The 14,317-nt window shown below is 28.4% G+C and overlaps 2 protein-coding genes across 2 annotated transcripts in view; both read left to right on the top strand.

The window, feature by feature from the left end:
* LOC136086304 (uncharacterized) overlaps nt 1-4,587 on the top strand; it is a 5,530-nt gene extending 943 nt beyond the window's left edge. The window contains exons 2-4 of the mRNA XM_065808596.1: nt 2,968-3,124; nt 3,859-4,134; nt 4,312-4,587. Of these exons, the coding sequence (XP_065664668.1) occupies nt 2,968-3,124; nt 3,859-4,134; nt 4,312-4,511 (633 nt within the window). The 3' untranslated portion in view covers nt 4,512-4,587. The remainder of the gene's footprint in view (nt 1-2,967; nt 3,125-3,858; nt 4,135-4,311) is intronic.
* Nucleotides 4,312-8,036, top strand: LOC136086571 (uncharacterized). The gene is made up of 6 exons (XM_065808810.1): nt 4,312-4,484; nt 4,558-4,887; nt 5,157-5,437; nt 6,272-6,433; nt 6,575-6,847; nt 6,995-8,036. The coding sequence occupies exons 3-6, from the start codon at nt 5,276-5,278 to the stop codon at nt 7,931-7,933; spliced, it is 1,536 nt and encodes a 511-aa protein (XP_065664882.1). The 5' UTR covers nt 4,312-4,484; nt 4,558-4,887; nt 5,157-5,275; the 3' UTR covers nt 7,934-8,036.
* Nucleotides 8,037-14,317: the final 6,281 nt, after the last annotated feature.

Below are 14,317 nucleotides of genomic sequence, written 5' to 3'. Positions count from 1 at the left end.
AGTAGTAGTAGTAGTAGTAGTAGTAGTAGTAGTAGTAGTAGTAGTAGTAGTAGTAGTAGTAGTAGTAGTAGTAGTAGTAGTAGTAGTAGTAGTAGTAGTAGTAGTAGTAGTAGTAGTAGTAGTAGTAGTAGTAGTAGTAGTAGTAGTAGTAGTAGTAGTAGTAGTAGTTGTAGTAGTAGTAGTAGTAGTAGTAGTAGTAGTAGTAGTAGTAGTTGTATTTAACCTGTAGCTGTTAAAAAAACAGCGAGTGAGTTAAATACTCACTTTGACAGCTTTTGATCTAAAAGTATACAAATATTTACTCAAGATAATAATAAACAAATTAAAAAATATATATATATATAGTTAGTTCTAAGTTATTTTTTTTTTTTTTTTAATGCCAAAAATTTGTCCAAACTGTTTTTGAAAATGTTTACATTTCCCGACATGACCACTTCCAATGGCAATTTGTTCCACAAATTCACAGTTCTATTCATGATAAATTCTATCTTGGCACAAACTTAGTTTGCTCTCTGCTGTATTTTCTGCTGTGACCTCTGCATGATTTTGAAAATACTGGTTTGTTTAAAAGGTCTACTGCTTCAATCTCATTAAAAATCTTAAATATTTGAATAAGATTTCCTCTCTTCCTTCTTTCTGACAATGTTGTTAAACCAAGTATCTGTAAACGGTCTTGATACATCAAGCTTCTTAAGTTCTTTATCATCCTTGTCACTCAGTGTTGCACCCTTTCTAATATTTCAATGTCACCTTTGAGGTTTGGTGACTAAACTGGCGCTGCAAATTCAATCAGAGGTCTAACAAAAGTAGTATATAGTTGCTTGAGAAGATGCTGATCCAAATGAACAAAAGTGTTTTTTATCATTCCCATTATTGCATTAGCTTTTGATGAACACGCTACTATGTCTTTCTTCCATTTCAGTGATGTATCAAAATTTACACCAAGATCACGTTCATGCGTAGAATTATTATTTTTTGACCTATTTACTGTGTAATTAAAATTTATGTTGTTTTTTCCATATTGCATAACTACACATTTACTTTCATTCAGTTTGATTAAGCATTTTTCTGACCAATCTTCTATAATATTTAAATCTTTTTGAACTAATTTGGTGTCCTCAATTGAATATACAGCTGATAAGATTTTAGTGTCGTCTGCATATATTTTCACCATATTTTTGATTTTTTCTGGCAAGTCATTTATGTATGCTATGAAAAGGAATAATAAGTTAAATGAATTTAAATAGATTAAAAGTTATTCGCTCATAATCTTAATTGCTTAATGATTTTCATTCTGTCAATTTTATAAAAAGTTTTGAGGTCCTAGGTAACAAATTCATGAGATTTTTATTAGTAAGTAGGGTTTTAGCTACAACTTTGTCAGTTCACATCAAATTTCTATAACTCAGTATCAAAATAAAGGTGTAAAGGTGGGTAGTGCTACAGTTATGGGGGCTATAAATATTATATTTTTTTGTGCTTATTGTGCTCTCATCAGTTAGGGATGTGTGTAAAAATGTTAAACCATTTTTTTTATTGATTATTATATATCATTGAAAAGAGGCTAAAATCAGCATTACAATAGTGAAAATTTCATAACAAACAGTTATTCTCATTTAAGTAACAAAATTTGATTACAAGGATTGCTTAATAACACTGCGACCAGTTTTAAAATGTCAGATTTGGCTAATGGTAATTTTATTATAAAACTTTTTGTTTAGAAGCGTAGCGTTTTGCTTTCTTTACGAAATTTTAATTTAGGTACATATTCTGCTACATAAAATAAGATGTCTGCTACATTATCTTTTTCAATAAAATTTGGCATGCACATTTGATGTCTGATCAACAACTGATCAAAAAAAGTTTTTAAGAAAAGTTATTTCAATAAAAGCGGTGTAACTATAAAAAAAAACTATTCAAAAACAAAGTTAAGCTCTTCTACTTTTTTTAAAATGTCAATGTTGATATAAAATTCTAAAAAGTAAGCACGCTTTGATATAATGGTCAAAGATTTTTATTACATAATTGGTGCCGTAACTCATTGGATACGCACATACCTACATCAGTGAGACTTTTTAAGATTGCCGCATACAAAATCCTCAGTTATTGTAGCATCACTCCCTTGCAGCTGTGAACTATAGATAGTCAATGTACTAAATCCAGTTAATGTTCTACAATTCACTATATCGAATGAGGGTTTGGCATAAGGCAGCAAGTCTTTATTGATTAGAGCGCAGTAAGTAAAAAAATATATATACATTTTTATATATATATATATATATATATATATATATATATATATATATATATATATATATATATATATATATATATATATATATATATATATATAATATATATATATATATATATTTGTGCTTTCAATTTGTATCATTAATTAGTTTTGCCAATTATTGAAAAAAAGTTGCACTTCGTATTTTTTGTTGTTGCATTTTATATAATGATCATTAGTTGGTAACAAGAGTTACAAGTTGTATTTTTAAATGATATATTTAGCAAACATGTGGTAGTGGTGTAGTGGTAGAGCGCTCGCTTCATAGTCGTTATAGTCTTCATAAACATAGTCTTCATACTCCTCACCACGTCCCTGGTAGTACCATGTTTACTCCGAAACAGGAACCTTGTTCGTCAAGGTCCCTGTTTCAGAGTTATAGAGTTGAGAGAGGGTTATACCACAAATAAGTAGCCTCCTCATCTGTAGCGACCTTCTTGGCCTTGAGGAGGTGAATTAACAAAAAAAAAAAAAAAAACAGTTTTTGTAACAAGTTGAGTTTGTTTATAAGTAAAAAAAAATGAGCATTTATTAAAAACAAGATGGCTTTTAAATGTGTTAAACAACATTAACAATCATTTCAACATAGTTGACTGATCACAAGTTATTTGATTCACTTTGATGTATTTATGTGTTATATAAATCATTGCGTTATTTATTTATGTTTTTTTTAGGTTGCTAATTTTAATAAATTATTAAAGCAAAAAATTGTTGATGTTCCTGAATCCACCATTCAGTATTGTAGGTATGTTTGCAAGCATTATGGTGTGGATAAAAATAGTTTAGCTACTCAAAGAAAGTTTAAAAGAGCGAGCTCTACACTTAAAAAAAGTAAGTATGGATAACATATTTTTGATATTTTAAAATAATATAGTAAGGTATTGCTGAATTTTTTATAAAGATATAGACCACTGACGGTAATGTTTATTCCAAATGCTGTATTTAAATTTATCATATCAGCTATGTAAACCAGCTTCTCAACATTTGTAGTTTTGAGATTTGATCTTGTTAAAGTAACAACTTGACAAGCTCCTGAAAAAACTCTCAGATGACCCTTATGCTTTGGGTTGATTGATTTGATAAGTCTAATGAAACCATTAGTTGACACTAGATAGAATGGAGTGTTTGTTGTGCACAACATGGCAGTAAGATTGTATTCAAACTTTATTTAAACTTTATTCAAACATAATTTGTAAAACTTCTTAACCAAAATTTGGAATACCTCGTATTCGTTAAACTGAAGTATTTGTAACTGAAGTTTAAAGAATATTTGGTATTCAGCCTTCATTTGAATGCAATCAGCGAAGTTAAACAAACTTTGCCAGTGCTTCTGTATGAACTCTAGTTGAGCTTGGTAATATATACCAATTAGTATTAATTATAGTATGCGTGCATAGAAAACAAATTACTTAGCTTTTTGAGTTTTTTATTCTATATTCTGAATAAAAATTTAAAAATGCTACATATTTTGAAAAGTTTCTACCCTTAAAGTTGCTTAAATTAGTGTGTATGTATGTATTTATGTATGTATTTTATGTGGGCTATACATCAATTTTTCTTTGCAGACTGCAAATTTTCAATTGTATTAAAGCTAAACAAAAGTAGAATGTTCTCAGTAGAACACCTGCATCAAAGCCATTCTGGCCATGATATTGTAACACCAAGCACATATTCTTTATATTCAAGTGTTCGTAGACCATCCAAAAATCTCATCCAATCCTCTGCTGTTATGCTGTCAGCTGGAGCAAATCCAACTATTGTTCAAGGAATTTTGCACCAAGAGGGGTTTGAAGTTAAAAGACAAGATGTGCAAAACATTCGGAAAAAATTCCAAACCAAGAGTATTTCTTATCTATTTAGTAAACTAAAAAATTGTTATGTGAATTTTTAAAAAAATTTAATTTCTATTCTTTTTGTTATTTTATTAATTTACTTGAAATATTAAATTCAAAACTAATAATTGTTTTAAATGTAATGATAAATGATCTTGAAATTATTTTTCAAATCACATTTCTTAGGTTGCAATGATTTGCTTCATCTTGAAGAGGTATTAGGGCGCCCCAATGTGCATTTCAAAATTTTAGTTGATGATGATGGTGTCACCCTAAAGGGAGTTATGTGGTCATCATCAGAACAATTAGAATTATTGTCACAATATGGTGATGTTATTCTGATGGATTCAACCTTCAAAGTTAACACTGTTTTATTTTATCATTAATCTTATTTATTCATCATAATTTACAAATTTCCTTTATATTTTTTAGGTCAATTCCCAAGGATTCCCTTTGTTTACATTACTAGTCACTGATGCTTTTGGAATTAGTCAACCCGTAGCTCATTGTCTTTTGCAAAGAGAAGATATTCCTAGTATTTCTGAATTTTTAGTTTGGCTTAAAGAAGGTTTAAACAAAGCAATATTTGTTATTGATAAAAACTCTGCTGAAATTGGGGCTATTCGAAACACCTTTCCTGGTAGCTCCATATTTCTTTGTCGCTTTCACATGCTTAAAGCATTTTTAGAAGAGCTAAACAAGTATAAGTTTCCGGAAGAAAGACGTAGCAAAATTTACGGGGTACTGTTGCTATTAATCATAGTAAATACTGTAATATAATTTTTGTTAATAATAGTTATTTTTATTTCTTCAAAATAGTACCAAGATCACACTTTTAAAATGTTTAAGAATTTCTATTGGTGTTTTTACATTATGCTCAAACAATGCTTAAGTATATTTTAGGTGACTAGTGTGCTGATTTTAACGAATTTACTTTATCTTGTTGAAAATAAGAGATTTTTATTTTTTTGTTTATTTTTAATTTATAACTTTAAGTTTAAGTTCATATTTTGTTTTACATTTTTTATCAGATTTTTGAAAACATGGTAAAGTGTAGTTCCCAAGATGAGTATGATGTATTAGTCAAGGAATTTGAATATGCTGGGTCAGAACTTAGTTATTATTTTAACCGTAATTGGAACACTGTTCAATGATTCCTATGTTTGCTGGCTACACTCGTATTGGTAAGCTTCATCTGGATAACCACACTACAAATCGCCTTGAATGCTTTCATGCAAAAATTAAAAAAGTCATCAATTCCTCAAAAATCAAAATGTCTTTTCTAGTTGAAAAGCTACTTAGTATTGCAATCGTAAGTAGTTTTTTTTAATATATTATATATTTCATATAAAACATTTTAATATTAAGTCTGGCAAATGTTTATTGCAGTGGTACTCAAAATGTTGTCATGCTTCATTGTGTTGCCCAGGAGCAATATATCAACAGAAAAGTGCTCTTTAGCAAATATTTATAGTGATTAGTTATAGTCATAAACATTAATCATAGTGATGTTTTTTTTTACCTCAGTACAAGTTCTTAAACAATTTATTAATTTAAGGAAAGATACATACATATTTTTTCACAACAATACAATTAAAATTACATTAAATTTAAAATAATGAATGGTGCAGTATAAATTTTATTTCTTCTGTGCAACATCACAGAAAAGCTTAGTGAGCTTAATTATGGTTTACAGGGTGATCAAATTTAATGAACAAATCAATTTACACATTTCATTTTTGATCACCAATTTTTATTAATTTTTATTTGTTTAAATGTAAATACCATTTATGGTATTTACTTTTAAAAAATTATAAATAAATTTAGGAGAAATACCAAGTAAATAAACTAAATATTACTTTAAAACCAAAGGGAAAGCTAAATAAGACTTTATTGGCTTGGCGCTGGTAGGCTCTGATGATAAATTAAGAGGATAAAATCGCCAAGAATGATTAGGCAAAGTTGTTTAATAAGTTACAAAATAGCAACCTTGAAGTATTTCAAGTATTTGTAGTCCATTAAGTTATTGACATTATTTTGTGAAGAAAAAAAAAACTAAAATATGAAATTCTACCTTTTGAAGGAATATGAATGAACTCTTTACCGTTAAAAATTTTATTTGAATTGATGCTTTTATTCAACATAGATTCGTTCTGTGGAAACAAAACACAGCTACTTTAATGCAACTATGAAGACACCAATAAAAATACCTAACGAGCTTTCGGATGCTGTTGCAAAAGTATCTTCATATGCACTTAAAAAAATGGTGAAGCAACTATACTTCATGAAATCCAATGATGCAACCTATGTTAGTTTGAATTCATTTGAGTACTTAAACACTTTTCTTATATTTCTCTTTTAACAAATGATTAATTTTTTACCTTATTTTGTTTTTTTATTTTATTTTGATTTTTCTTTTTTACTTTGATTTTTTTTTTTTTTTATTTAGGAAGTTTGCAACAATAGTTTTGTTTTCATTTTGAAAGGAAAATTAATAAGATCTTTTTCTGATTCTTGTACTTGCGATGCTTTTACGGGAAATGGCCTTCCTTGTTGGCATATTTTTTATGTCAGGCAAACCCTTTCATTGCACATATTTGATATAACATTAGTTAATAAGAAATGGATTATAAATACAACTGTAGCACCATTAAATGTTTCTTCAAAAGTAACACATGTTATACCTTCAACACTGTATGATACGCGTGAAAAAAGATTTATGGTTTGATTGTTTATTTGTATTACTTTTTTAAAGATACCCAGACACTTAAAATAAAAAATATTTAACTCTTAATTATTTTGGTTATTTATAAAAAATCTGTAATTACTATCATGTTGTAATTGTTTTAATAATTTAAAATTTTTCCAGGCAGCGTACTCTATTGCTATGAAGATTGCTAACATTTTAAGTGACGAGTCAAAGGCAACATTTCCGCAGGCTCTTCAATATCTAAATTCAATTGAACAACAGGTTATACGTGGAGAATGGCAACAGCATAATCAAATCCCAGATGGAGTTGAAGCAGGCGTCACTACATCTATTTTATCATCATTAAGAAATTCAAACGTTCAGGGCTTTGAAACTCAATCATGCCTTGTTGAGTCGGAAAGTGTTGATGGTGAAAATTTAGATAAAGTAAGTGCTATTAATATTTTTAAAAATAGTTTAGATGAGGAAAATTTAGCTGTAGAGACAAACAATTTGACAAACAAAAGTATAAATAGTAAAATCTTAGACGATCAAAAGCTGAATATGTCAATTCAGCATCTAAAATTTCCTGCTATGGCAATAAAACAGGGTAGACCTCCTTTGCCTCGTTCTCAGCGAGTGTATAAAAGTACTTGTCTGAAAGTATGGGAAAAAATGACAACCTTAGAAAAAGATTCATTTAGACTGAAGCATGTTGTTAGTGAATATGCAATTGGAGATATTTTAAATTGTGCTCGTAAAGGCCAGCGCAAAGATATTCTATGTAATTTCAGTGCTATTGTTTGTGATAGTCGATTTGGTTTAAATGATCTAAAGTCTTACTTTTTGGCTGATGCATGGCGCATAATTCAATCAATACAGCGTTTCATTAATGCAGATAAAAAGGCGTATCGATGCAATGATTGTAAATCAAATGAATCTCCAGCACAATTTCCACAGTCAGATTGGGTGCAATGTGATCACTGTATAAACTGGTATCACGTTTGCTGTAGTGGTATTACAGGAAAATCGTCGAAAAAGTTCTTTTGTCGCTGTTGTCTGAGTGAGGGTGATAGGCCTACCAATTTGAAAAGGCCTTTTACAAACCAAGAACTATAGTTGATATAGTATTTTCATTGTTTCCTTGTTTATTTTCATTGTAATAATTTACTTTCTTATTATATTTTATAAAAGCAGATTGAAAATTCAGTACTTATACAGAGAGTTTTTATATTTTTGTATAATAGCCGTTGAATTTTGTTAGGAAAGCCAGTTAGTTTTATCTGTTTTTTTAAACCGAGAACTGAAGATGATATAGTATTTTTATTGATTTTGTGCTACATTTTCAGTACAATTAGTGGCTATCTAATATATTTTAGTTGCATGAAAGTTAGTAATAATACAGAGATTTTTGTATAATATATATATATATATATATATATATATATATATATATATATATATATATATATATATATATATATATATATATATATATATATATATATATATATATATATATATATATATATATATATATATATATATATATATATTTATATATATATATATATATATTTATATATATATATATATATTTATATATTTATATGCACAGATACGAATATTTACATACATATATACACGGGCACACAGGATTTTTTAATTTTTACAATTACCAACAACGTACACATGTTTACAGTTACCGATATGGTCATAATATTAATTTATTTATTTTTGTTGGTTAGGTTAGCTAAGAAGTCTTCGTGGTATGGTTACTGTTGAAATGACATCATTTGGTACATTTCACACAGAAATTTACCTTTTGAATCATTAGGCAACAATCACATCAAATATGGAACAAGTAAAAACGACAATTCAAGTTAAATGTTAGTAAACTTTTATCAGGTTAAAATTTGTTTAAATTAATTTAATAAATTAAAGTAAATGATAAGTCATATAACCATTTGTTTTTGAAAAAAATAAGAAAACAAACTGTGCATCCTATGTTCTATTACTTTTAAAGTAAATATTCAAAATGAATGTTGTAATTTTTGCGTCGAAATGTTAACCTGACCAAATTTCGTGCAAATATCTGACATTTTTGTTCTATTGCACTACAATACCGTTATTGTATGCCGGTAGATAATCAATGTCTGTTATTGCATTGCAAGCAAATCAAAATGATATGTTTTTTGTAATGCCGACAGATATTTTAAAGTCTTTCATTGAGTTGCGAGCAGTTCATACTATATTTAGCACTGCCGACAGATAATTTGCAATATTTGATTGCATTGTAAGAAGTTCGAAGGCTTTAATCATACTGCCGGTAGATAATTCAATGTCTGTTATTGCATTGCAAGCAACTCACAATGATATGTTTTTTGTACTGCTGACAGATATTTTGAAGTCTTTCATTGAGTTGCGAGCAGTTCATACTATATTTAGCACTGCCGACAGATAATTTGCAATATTTGATTGCATTGTAAGAAGTTCCAAGACTGCTATTTTGCTGGTACTGCCGGCAATTAACCCCAGATTTATTTGCCGGCACTGCCAGCAAATAAATCTGGGGTTTATTTGTTGTAAACAGTTCCTGTTGTAACCAAAGTTGGTTTATTTGTTGTAAAAGTTTCCTGTTGTAAACAAAGATCTTCTTTCTTTAGGAAATTCTGAAATGGAAGCTTTTATTCCCATGCTAAAAAAAAATTAAGGCTATATTGTTTTAAAGTATGAGTTTAAAATTGTTTTTTTATGTTTTATTTTGTTTGTAATACAATAATCTTAACAAATAACCTTTAGTTAAATATGTTTTTTTTTAGTTATATTTAGTTTATATATGATATGACTTTACAGGTCAATGAAAAATGGTAACTGTCTTTACAACTCTGCTACTTTATTAATAAATTCATCAGATAAAACACATGAAATTCTTCGACTATTAACTTCTGTTGAGTTGTTTGAGAAAGCAACCTTTTATTCAAGATACCCAATAATCTTAAACCAAGTTGAATCTAAAAGTTTTTCTTCACTCTCTAGTGTTTTCATGGCATGTGTTTCATTTGAGTCTTTTGATTGTTATACAGAATTAAATGATATAAATATTTCTGAACTTATAAAAAGAGGAGCCTATAACAATTGCAGAAACAATAGATTTGCTTCTTTTCTTTGTTTAATTGCATTATCTACAGTGTTAAATAAGCAAATTCGTTCTGTTTATCCTGAATTTGGACTTGAAAAATATAAAAAGTTATTTAATGTGAGTATATACCCACGTGATGATCATTAAAAAAAATAAAGAAATTCTGAGTATTTTATGGTGTAACACTGATTGTTGCTCTATTTCCAAAGATAAAGATATGTGGTCACCAAATCATTTTGTCCCTATTGTGAAAAGAGAAGTTTTATGCTTAAAGAAATTTGTCAAAAGTGATTTAAAAAGAGGATCGTGTTCAGTTTTGCCAAGTGTTCTATCGCATTCTTCTGTTACCACTAAGGCTCTTAATTTATCTTGTCAACCTCCTAAAAATCTATTTTCAAATAAAAAATCATTAGTTCAATCTCACATAAAGTTTTGCATAGATAATGAAACTAAAATTGTAGATTTAAGTATTGATATTACTCCTAATCCAATCTTACTTAATTGTAATCCTTGTGCATCAGATCAGTCTTCAAGTCTTCCTTTTTATGATGTTTCTACTTACTATGAGCGTGGTAGACATTTACCTGCTGGCAAAGATGATTCAATGTTATTAGATCTAGTTATTAAAATATTTATTCCTAACTTGTCTTTTGTTTTTCCTGTTTCTGGTGAAAAAATAAAACGATCATTTTTACATAAATGGCTACTTGAATATTCCTGGTTAGCTTACTCACAGATTGAAGATTGAGCATACTGCCTTCCATGTACACTGTTGGGTAGCAAAATTCCAAACAATTCCACCATAATCAACTTTATTCAAAAACCTTTTAAAATATGGGGTAATGAAACTCGTGCTTATATGGATCACAATAATAATTGTTGACTTCATCAAATGTCAATGCATTGTCTGAACATGCTGCAATCTAGATCTAATTCAAAAAAAATCTGATTGAAGTTGACATAGATAGTCTATGAAAAAAACTTATTATAAGTAATCGAAATAAATTAATTCTAATTATAAAAACAATTATTTTTCTTGGCCGCAACGATATTGCTTTTCGAGGTCATCGTTATGACAGTTAGTATCATCCACAGATTGGAGAAACATGGTAAGACAACATTGGTATAGGTAACTTTGTAGAGCCTTTAAATTTTCGTATTGAAGCAGGTGATAAAGTTCTTGAGCACCATATTCGTTCTGCTCTCAAAAATGCAACTTGTATATCTAAACGCACAACTTATTGAATGCTATCGAAGAAGTTCTAATTAAGAAAATTAAAAAGTCAGGTTATTTTTCTATCTTGTGTGATGGAGCCTCTGATTGTTCTAATGTTGAACAGCTATCTCTAGTTATAAGGTACATTGACTGTGATAATGTTATTTGTGAAGACTTTCTACGGTTTATTGTAGTGGTTTAATGTAAATCTGGTACAACTGGTCTTAGTCTTGCGCAAAACATAATTTCTGCAATTGATGATCTTGGTCTTGATATCCAAAAATGTAGAGGTCAAGGGATGATGGTGCTGGGGCAATGTCTGGTAAATTAAGAGGTATTTCATCTAGAATTAAACTTATCAATTCAAAGGCTATTCTTGTTCACTGTGCTTGCCATAAACTTAATTTAGTTATTAGTAAATCATGCAATGTTCAGAGTGTTAGAAATGCTCTTGATCAAATCAAAGATATATCATATTTTTTTAACTTATCACCTAAACGTGCTAGCTGTCTCAATAAATTCATTTTTCCTGGTCAAGCAAAATTAATTGATACATGTCGAATTAGATGGGTTCAGAAACTTAAAGGTCTGGATGTTTTTTTTTGATAACTACATATCCGTTTTTTATTCAATGGAAAAAATAGCATACAATGAAGGTAAGAGTTATAATATTGATACTTCTTCAAAAGCTTCATGTTTTTTAAATCTAATGACAAATTTTTCTTTTATTGTGAGCTTAGTTTTAACAAAACAAATAATGGACTATTTCTACGCCATAACTGTTGTTCTCCAAACTACAGCATTTGATATATCACAACAGTGTAATGAAATAAATTGTTTGAAAACTCAAATTTTAGATTTAAAAAAAAATATTGATGTCTATCATAACGAATGGTACTTAATTGCGCTTGACCTAGCTAAGACTCTTGATGTTTCAGAAGTTAAACCAAGGTTCTGTGGCAGACAAGTTTCTGTGGCAGACAAGAGATAATTATCCCTCTGACACAGTTTCAGATTATTTCAAATATTCCATCACATCTCCTTTTCTCGATCACTTAATTAATGAATTAGAAGATAGATTTGATGAAGGTGAGATGATTGTTTACAAAGGTTTATCTGGTATTCCTGCAACTGTTGTAAAAAAAAATAAAGAAAAATGTTTTTGGAAGTCAGATTTTATAGAATTTTTGCATTTTTATATATCGGATATGCCTCATCCTACATCAATTCATGCTGAATTAGATTTGTGGGAAACATTTTGGAACAATCAATCTGTGATCCCATCCACTATTACAGAGACTTTAAAGTCTATTGATATGAGGGGTTTCCCAAACATTAGGGAAGGTTTTTTAATGATGGGAACAATTCCAATTACTACATGTGAATGCAAGAGGAGCATTTCTGTTATACGCAGACTTAAAACTTATATGCGAAACTGCATGACAGAGTCAAGATTTAATTCTTTAGCTCTGATGTCTATTTATCAAGAAATAATTCCTGATGTGGAAAAAGTTTTAAATATTTTTTCTGTTTTAGGGGAACGACACTTAGAATTGCTTTTTACCTAATATTAGTTTTTTAATTTCTTTTTTGTTTATTGACTATATTTGTGTATTTTATTTTATATTTAAGTTTATCTTATATTTATTGAAAATTAGAAAAACCAACATAAAAAATTAAAAAAAAAAAAACCCTGTTAAAAAAAATTTGGCCTAACTGCCTATCAAGAAAAGGAAAGAATCCAGAAATGGAGGACTAACCTAAGGCAACAATATTAATACTTTACATAAACTGCCTATCAAGAAAAGGAAAGAATCCAGAAATGGATGGCTAACCTAAGGCTATATTAATACTTGGCCTAACTGCCTTTCAAGAAAAGGAAAGAATCCAGAAATGGAGGACTAACCTAAGGCATCTATATTAATACTTTACATTAACTGCCAATCAAGAAAAGGTAAGAATTCTGAAATGGAGGGCTAACCTAAGGCAACAATACAAATACTTTACACTAACTGCCTATCAAGAAAAGGAAAGAATCCAGAAATGGAGGGCTAACTTTAGGCCACATGACAGTTTACAGATGGAGTGCATAGTCCTATGGCTTACCTTCTCGTTGGTGCACTTCGTTAAATAGGTTAGACAAGTAAAAAATGTCTAATTTATGAACACAATAGCCAAGGCAATATTTTTATAATTTTGTTTTATATGGGTAATTGAGAACAATGACAAGTAAGTAATAATAAAGTACTGATGCCGCTTTGATGACGGATTACCAAAATATATATATATATATATATATATATATATATATATATATATATATATATATATATATATATATATATATATATATATCTATATATATATATGTATATATATATATATATATATATATATATATATATATATATATATATATATATATATATATATATATATATCTATATATATATATATGTATATATATATATCTATATATATATATATATATATATATATATATATATATATATATATATATATATATATATATATATATATATATATATATATATATGTATATATATATATATATATATATATATATATATATATATAATATATATATATATATAATATATATAATTGCTACAGAAACATTTAATGTTTATCGTTGTTTCATTAGCTACTACTTTGAAAGAGCGCATTCTCCAAATGCACGCGGTCATTAGAGAAAGATCTCTTAAGCGAGTTAAAACTTTTTACCTTTTGCAATTTAATTATTATTTATTAGTTTAAAAATATTGCATAATGAATCATATCAAGATAAATAATTATCATTAAGATCATGTTATAATTTTTTTTTTTTAATTTTATTTTAGGTGCCTTAAGAAGTCATAACGGTCTTGTCACAAAGCACTGCGGAAGTGCGTTTAACCAGGAGGTTCACGTCTCCTTCCTTATCGTGACGCGAAAATATATCCAGAGCTCGTTTCGAACCTCGATCTCCTGCTTATACAGCAAGTGCTCTAACCACTGCGCCACGGCCGCACAAAATAATTGAAGTAAGTACAAAAAATACCAATTTATATATAACATTTTTTTAGATATAAAGTAGAAGGGGTCACTCCTTTTAATTTTTAAAATCGTTCACATTTTGCTTGTT

The sequence above is a fragment of the Hydra vulgaris genome, chromosome 10 (genome assembly GCF_038396675.1).
Source record: "Hydra vulgaris chromosome 10, alternate assembly HydraT2T_AEP".
In the NCBI taxonomy this organism is placed as follows: Eukaryota; Metazoa; Cnidaria; class Hydrozoa; order Anthoathecata; family Hydridae; genus Hydra; species Hydra vulgaris.
This window is presented reverse-complemented; position numbering and strand designations above follow the sequence as displayed.